This window comes from Microtus oregoni, unplaced genomic scaffold (assembly GCF_018167655.1).
Source record: "Microtus oregoni isolate MIOR12 unplaced genomic scaffold, Mior012 000050F_ref0000143, whole genome shotgun sequence".
Classification (NCBI taxonomy): Eukaryota; Metazoa; Chordata; class Mammalia; order Rodentia; family Cricetidae; genus Microtus; species Microtus oregoni.
Window position 1 is genome coordinate 584,905 of NW_024543256.1, and position 8,014 is coordinate 592,918.

An 8,014-nucleotide genomic window follows, 5' to 3' on the forward strand; every position below is an offset into this window, starting at 1 on the left:
AAATGGAAGTGGAGCTTTTCTATTGCGACTGCCCAGTATCCCACAGCATATATATATCACTATGACTGGATTAGTAAACAAGCTGACTGATCAATAGACAAAGAGGATAAAGTTAGGCGGGGAAAGCCAAACTGAGATTGATGGGAGGAGGAAGGGTAGAGTCAGAAGAGCTGCCAGACAGACAAAGAATGAGTCAGACATACAAAACAGGATAGAGGAGAAACGATGAGCCTCAGGACAGCACATAGATTCTGAGTTAAAGGCGAACCTGTAGCTCCTTATCTACTGGGAAGCCCTGTTTAGAAAAAACAAAACAAAACAAAAAAGATGTCAAGTTTATAAGGTTGGGAGACATAAAAGCTTAAGTTGTTTATCAAGAAAATGTTTTAAGGTCTACAAAGATATTTTTACGATGGTAATAAGTTATAAAAGAAAGTGGTTTAGGTAAAAAACTTTGGACTCACTAAGATAGAATAGATATTTTCTCCGTATATGCCAAATACAAATGGACTGCACACTGTGAATCTAATTCTTACATAACAATTGTTCTTATAATTTTACTATGTTAGAGTTAAAATCCTTCCTTTTTATTTAGACAAAAAGAGGGAAATATTGTGGGATATTTGTATACTGTGTGAAGATGTATTGCAGTGAATGGTGTAATAAAAAGCTGAACGACCAAGAGCTAGAAGAAGATTATAGAAGGGACTTCCAGGCAGAGAGAGAACTCTGGGAAGAAAAGAGGAGCCAGCCAGATGCAAAGGAAGCAGGGTGGGCAATATGGAGATGAGCTAAAGAATCACATAAAAGAACAGAGATTTAAAAATAGGGTTAATTTACACTGTAAGAACTAGTTAGAGACAAGCCTAAGATAAAATCAAAATTAATAATAAATAAGTCTCATTATTTGTGGGCTGGCAGTCATGATGAAAAAGTACTACTATACTATTACTGCTTGGCATTTCATGAAGTTCAACTCTAAGCAAGACCTGCATACTCCCTATTGGCTCCTATCCCAGAAACTGCTCAGACCCTAAGTGGAAAAAGCCACCTCTTAGAGTCTTGCTAAAAGCATTTCAATAGCTGTGCCTGGGAATCTATAGACATATTTGGCCTGTTCACAGGAAGTCCCACCTGAACAAATCCCATCAAACCCTAAACATTAAGGGAAAATGCCCAATACTGCAACTAGTGGATGGAGTTGTGCATAACACTAACTCAAACTCTACCCTGCAGCATTTTTGCTGGAACTTGAGGAAAATATTCCATGCCTATGTGGGCATCAGATCTCTGAAACAGGACTTGATGTTTCACAGAAGAGTAAAGAGACTAGCGTTCAAGCAAGGGAACATACTGATAGCTCACTATAGCAAATCAACAATCATTCAACAGTCAGACAACAGCTTAATTGGCTCCCTGTCTCCAAATGGGCTCACTACCACCTCACTGTAAAATGTTCCTCTTCCATCTTTTTGGTTTTTTGAAATAAGGGTCTTTCTATGTAGCCCTGGCAATCCTAGAAGTTTCTATGTAAGACTAGACTGGCCTCAAACAGAAATTCACCTACACCTACCTCTTGAGTGCTAGGATTAAAGGCAAGCACCACCTTGCTTGTCTCCACTTCCATCTTGATAACACCTATCATGGCCACAGACCTAAGCCTGCCCTCTGATACCATTTATCTTTCAAAGTCTTGTGGATAATGCATGCTAATGCTGAAGTTTACAATACTATACAACTGTATTACCTGGAAAGACTTTATACCTATGCATATACAGAGAGGTCTCAGCTCTGTCTCTAAGACATGCTGTCACTTAGTTTTCTACCTCACACTATAGGAGAAAACAGAACCCCATTTCCAGCTAGGCTGTTTAATTGCTCTGGTCTTGTACTTGGAAGCCCTGCTTCACCAGCCATGCTGGTATATACATGTAACTCCAGCACTTGAGAGACTAAGCCAGATGTTTAATGCCAGCCTAGATTACAGGATAAGGCCCTATCTCAAATAAAAGAAACAAAAACTAACTCATATCTTTGTTTTCTTTTTTTCAGAGATTTGCTTTTTTATTTGTATTGGTCTTTTGCTTCCATGTATGTCTGTGTGAGGGTGTCAGATCCTCTGAAACTAGAGTTACAGACAGTTGTGAGCTGCCATGTGGTTTTTGGGAACTGAGCCCAGGTCCTCTGGAAGAGCAGCCATTGCTTTTAACTGCTGAGCCATCTATCCAACCCCGTCACATCTCTTTTTAAGATGAGAAAACAACAAACAAACAGCAGCCAGGCACACATCTCTTTAATCTCAGCACTCAGAGGGCATAGACAGACAGATCTCTGATTTTGAGGCCAACCTGGTCTACAGAGCCAAGACAGTCCAGGCCACATAGAGAAACTGTCTTGGGAGGGGGTGGTGTTTAAGACAAGGTTTCTCTGTGTATCTCTGGCTGTCCTGGAACTCACTCTGTAGACCAGGCTAGCCTTGAACTCATTGAGATTCACCTGCCTCTGCCTGGGTGGAGAGACTCTATCTTAAACAACAAAAAATAGTAACAGTGATAAATAAACAAATAAAAACTAAAAGACAGAGTAATTTTTAAAAGATGATGTCAGGCTTCAATGGAGAAGACCACACTGCTGTCTCCATGACTGAAAAGCAGCACTATCTGGACCAATGTCACAGGCCAGTTAGTTCTCTCTGCATCAGTTCTAAAATAACTAGGGTACCCTGGAAATACAGGTGGTCATAAGAGTATATAAAAGCCACTAAATGTAAGTCCATATGGACTGCTATGGGAACCTCTTAAGATGAAGGCCCTGCTAATAGCACCTCCTTTGCAGATAAATGATTAATTTGTCTCTGAGAAGGTAAAACTTGTTTTCTATCCATCCAAGATGACATGGGGCTTTAGAAGCTATGACACAGGACCTGGTCATGGAGCAACCCCTGCTGCAACTCACTCACCAATGACCAACAGCACAAGGATGATGATGAGAACCACAAAGAAGGTGTTGCCATAGGTCACTACCAGCTCGACCAGCCGGGATTTGAAAATCTTCTGCCATCTGTGAAGGAGATGAAGACAGACACTAAAGAAGATGCACCTTCACAATACAAACCCTGAGTAAAATGTAAAGACAGTTTGGTGCTCTTCTCCAATAGCCAAGGGACCTGTACAAAAATCAGTCTCAGTTGCTTATATGTTTCCCCTATTTATTAAGTTCAAGAGTACTTAATAAAAAGATGTTTGTCAGGGATGGAGAAATGGTTCAGAGTAAAGAGCACTGGCTGCTCTTCAGAGAACCCAAGTTTAATGCCAAGCACCTACGTGGCAGCTCTCCAACTGTCTATAACTCCAATTACAGGGGTCCGACATGTTCACACAGACATACATGCAGGCAAAACGCCAATGCACATGAGAGAGAGGAATGAATAAAAAAATAAATGATGTTTGTCCACCTGCAAAAAAACTCTTTTTTTTTGTTTTTAGTTTTTTGAGACTGGGTTTCTCTGTGTAACAGCTTTAGCTGTCCTGAAACTAGCTCTGTATGCCAGGCTGGCATCAAACTCACAGAGATCCGCCTGCCTTTGCCTCCCGAATGTTGGGATTAAAGGCATGCACCACCACTGCCTGGCTGGAAATCAGTCTTAAAATACTGGCAGTCTCTAGTAAGGGAAACTTAGTTTTCATTGTACTTTCCCTTGTAGTAGTTGAGTGTTTGCCACAAACATAGTTATTCCTTTTGTCTTTCTTTCATCTTTTTTTTTCCTGTGGCAGGATCTTACTAAATAGGTCCCTGGCTGTCCGAGAACTTACTAGGTAGACCAGACTGTCCTTGAACTCAGAGATCCACCTGCCTCTGACTTCCTGTGCTGGAATTAAAGAAGTGTGCCACTATGCCTGGTTCCTTCTGTCTTTCTAATATGTGACAATCTTTTTATGTGTAGACACCTAACACTCTAGGTTATAAAAAGGAACACAAACACTCCATCATTTCCATGAACAAACATTCAAGACATGGCTCTAAAAAGCCTTCAGAAGGAGTTCCATAGTACTAAAAAAATTAGCAAGTCAGGCTGATCATGGTGGCACACACCTTTAATCCCAGCACTTGGGAGGCAGAGGCAGGTAGATCTCTGTGAGTTTGGGGCCAGCCTGATCTACACTGCAAGTCCCAAGCCTACATACTGAGACCCTGTCAGCAAACCACCCTTGTCATCAAATGCAGATTTAAAAATGAACAGTTAGTTTGCTAGAAACATGACATGGCATGGTTCTGAATTTGCAATTTGTGTTTTAAGTTGGTCTTAATCAGTTCCTCCTTCCTTCTCCTTTTTTCACTTTTTTCTATGTGTTTGTATCTGTATGTGGATACACGTGTGTTTTGGTGCTGTGCATGAGTGGGGGGCCTTAGGTGTGTATCTTCTCTAATCATTCTCTACTTTATTTTCTTTTTTGCAAATGTCTCACTGAACCCAGAGCTTACTGATTTGGCTAGACTGATTAGGATCCTCCTGGTTTTTGCCTCTAAAGAACTATATTACAGGAGTGCGTCACCTGGGTGATGGGGATCAAGCTCAGATCCTTATATTTGTGCAGTAAGTACTTTATTGACAAGCTATCTCCCCAGTCCTTATCATTTTCAGATAGGAGGGTCTCATGGCTAGCCTCAAATTTGGTAAGTAGCCAAAATAGGCCTTGAACTCCTGATCCTGCTTTCACCTCCTGAGTGGTGGAACCAAATTAGTTGTCCTAGAAAACATCCAAGACTACAGTCCTGCCAGTGTTTTGATCTCTATATTTCCTGTAAGGTGGATGCCAATATGAGTTTTGGCAAGAATAGTCCTTAGGTATTATTATTTTTTTTTTTTTTTGGTTTTTCGAGACAGGGTTTCTCTGTGGTTTTGGAGCCTGTCCTGGAACTAGCTCTTGTAGACCAGGCTGGTCTCGAACTCACAGAGATCCGCCTGCCTCTGCCTCCCGAGTGCTGGGATTAAAGGCGTGCGCCACCACCGCCCGGCCGGTCCTTAGGTATTATTAACTGTGGTGATTTTATAACATATTAATTTAAATAAGGATAATGTGTTGATGTATTAAGTATAATTTAAAAATTAGTAACTAAATCACTTTTAGCAAATCTTGTTTGTTAAAAGAGAATAGGGCTTCATCCTTCATAGGCTGAGTAATGCGCATGAGCCTACTAAGTATTGCCAGTAAGAGCTAGTTAGGAGGACAAACGTCACCAAATCAACAATGAAAGCCTGTGGTGCAAGTATTCTGATTTCCACACAGTCATCCTCACAGCCCTGAGGCCTAAGGGTAGGCAAGAGAATATCAGCCACAAAACTGAAGATAGATCTTCCTTTACAAAGACCAGAAGGCAGGGTGCACAGAAAAGGAACTGAAGAAGTAACAAGGCAAAACAGTGTGCACGATTGGTGATTTAAAAACAAACAAACCAACAAACCTCCTGTCACCCTTATCTAAGACAGATTTTACTTGTTTCCATTTAGCCCCAATTTCAGGGTCCACCAACTCTACACACAGAAACTCTAAGGTTCAGGGTTAGACAGGCACCTTCCCCATAATGCTTGTCTTGTTGCTCTACTAGCCATACCTTTTGGGGGAAATGAAGGGAATACAGAGAAGCAACACAGCAAAGACCTCTGCGTAGAGGAAGGTGGCAACTGCAGTCCACTGTAGACTCATCCTGTGACTTAAAGGTTTCCAACAGAGAGATGGGCGTTTGTCTCCTGGTAGGGCAGAAGGAACAGGAGAAACCACTTGAGCTGGGCAGTCACTGACATCTAGTTCAAGGACCTTGGAGAGGCTGGGGCTGCTACTCTTCACAACAGACTCTGGCACTCTGCTTCAGAGCTTGTGCAGCCCTGGCTGAAACTCAATAGGAATACTTGGCCAATGATGCTTCAATGGGACTGCAAAGTTAGCCCAAGATACCCCAAGACCATGTTCTCAGCACATAGATTTATTTGGCCCCAGAGAGACAAAGGACAGGAGTTGGAGATCTAGGGAGAAGGGGAAGAGGTATTTGTCTCTCTGGGACAAAAGACTGCCTCTGTATAGAGAGACAGACATGGCCCATAGTTAAATGGCAGTAAAAGGGAAAAGGAAACCCCGTGTTAGGATGAGTTAATTCTGAATGGACATGATAATTATGGCACTTCAAAAGGGGGCTTTTGATTGTTGAACTTCAATACTTTGATAGCTGGATCTTGGTATCAGCCTCAGGAAGAGGTAGTAGGCAAATAAGGGAACAGACCTTGGTGGCTAACTTTAGGAATGTAATCTATCAGTTTTTAGCAAGGAAGAGGGAATGGGAGAGGGAAAAGACCTGCCAGAGCCATGTTTGCCATGCTTGGGCCTGCGAGAGCCCCTCCAATGCTAGCCAGGCAACGAACTTCCCTTGACTGGAATAGTTACTTATGGCCCTCCAGCATGTCTGTGTTACCAAGACAATGTACCTTTGTTGATGATTCCTTTCAGGGGAGGGGGGAGTCCAACGGACTCCTTAGACCTGTTTAACAAAAAAAAAAAAAGAAAAAGTTTCTCATAAGAATAGTACATGAACAAGGGCACCCATCAGGCTCCCTTCCCAGATCAGAAGCCTTTGCTAGAGGAGCTACAAGTCTTTCAGTCGCTCCTTCAGTGGGCCTGGGACTGCAATGTTCATATGTGCACCTTCTGCAAACACCACTGCCTCGGCCCTAGTGCAAGCAAGGAGGCCCATTCCAACCTCCCACAGCAACACCCGGGAGGGTCAGATAACCCAGGAGCCTCCCTCTGAGGCTGCTTTTCGGAAACTAAACAGGCCTTCCGTCTGCTCCTGCGGATGCATGAAATGTGAAGCATTAATGTGCCCTTAAAATGCCCACACACAAGAGCGACTCCTAGAGGACAGAAATCCAGGCCAAAAACAAATACAGGTCTCTACAGAACACCTCAAAGCCTTACCCAGAGAAAGTTCCAGAACCAGAAAGTCTCGCCCGAAGCCAAAGGGAACCAACAGCCTTAGAACGCCACAATGCCACCCAAGTCCATCGCGCCAGGTGGCCTACCTGGGCAGCTCTCTCGGATTGGGTTTCATCACTGACCCCCGCCCTCGAGCTCCGCTCCACCTGCCACCCCAACATCCCTCTACTGGACCCTGCCCTAGACTCCTAAGTCAGCCCGGATCCAGAGATTTTACAGAATTCCCAGTCTTTCTGAGACACACAGTTCCTGCCCTCATGAAGGGACTGGGGTAACCTCGGCGATCCGAGAGGCAGCCACACCCGCGGACTCAGCTTACCGAGTTTCAGACAAGGCGTACACCCTACCGCCACTACCAAACTCTCACCACCGCTCCGGCCCGCCCCTTAGCCCGCAACCGGAAACCGGAAACGCGCATCGGGCCCCGCCTACAAGCTCTTGTGAGGCCCCAAAGGCTCCGCCCGCTGCCGTTTCCCGCTCCGCCCCCAGACCGCGGGCTGTTGTCTAGGTTTTCGGAGGAGGTGTCGGCTGGCTGCCGCTCGCGTCTCTGACTCTTTGGATACGCAAGGGTGGTGCTCGGAGGAGCCTTGGCGGGAAGGCTAGGGCCGCTTCTCTAGCCTACGCGGTCATCCCTTGTCTCAGTGGTCAGAGAGGGGGTGGGGCCCAGCCGTTGAGCGAGTACCGGGTGGGGTGCCCCTTGCCCCAACTCCGCCTTCTGCCCCAACTCCGCCCCATTCCCCCTGGGGGAAGGTGGGTGGGAATTCTGGGCCTTGGCAAAGTCACTGTAGCTTCAGCCCGGCTGCCCAGAGGACAAACCCGCCTGTTGCCCCAGGGAGGGGTGTCACAAGGCGGTGGGAGGAGAAGCAGTTAGAGGAGGTAGAGGGGAAGTTTGCTTAAGATCTCTCGAAGCTGACCTCAGGGGCTAAGGAATTATCTAGAGAGGGAAGCCTGTTTCCTCCACCTGGGCTGCCTGAAGAGGCCACGACCCTGGAGGATCCTAAGCCAACATCCAGGGGCCCCAGCACCAC

General features: G+C 45.0%; 1 protein-coding gene across 1 annotated transcript in view; it reads right to left on the reverse strand.

Moving 5' to 3' along the window:
• LOC121437163 (B-cell receptor-associated protein 31) overlaps window positions 1–7,624 on the reverse strand; it is a 41,554-nt gene extending 33,930 nt beyond the window's left edge. The window contains exons 1-4 of the mRNA XM_041637008.1: window positions 7,306–7,624; window positions 6,479–6,531; window positions 5,614–5,749; window positions 2,960–3,060 (exon numbers count right to left, since the gene is read on the reverse strand). Of these exons, the coding sequence (XP_041492942.1) occupies window positions 2,960–3,060; window positions 5,614–5,705 (193 nt within the window). The 5' untranslated portion in view covers window positions 5,706–5,749; window positions 6,479–6,531; window positions 7,306–7,624. The remainder of the gene's footprint in view (window positions 1–2,959; window positions 3,061–5,613; window positions 5,750–6,478; window positions 6,532–7,305) is intronic.
• Window positions 7,625–8,014: the final 390 nt, after the last annotated feature.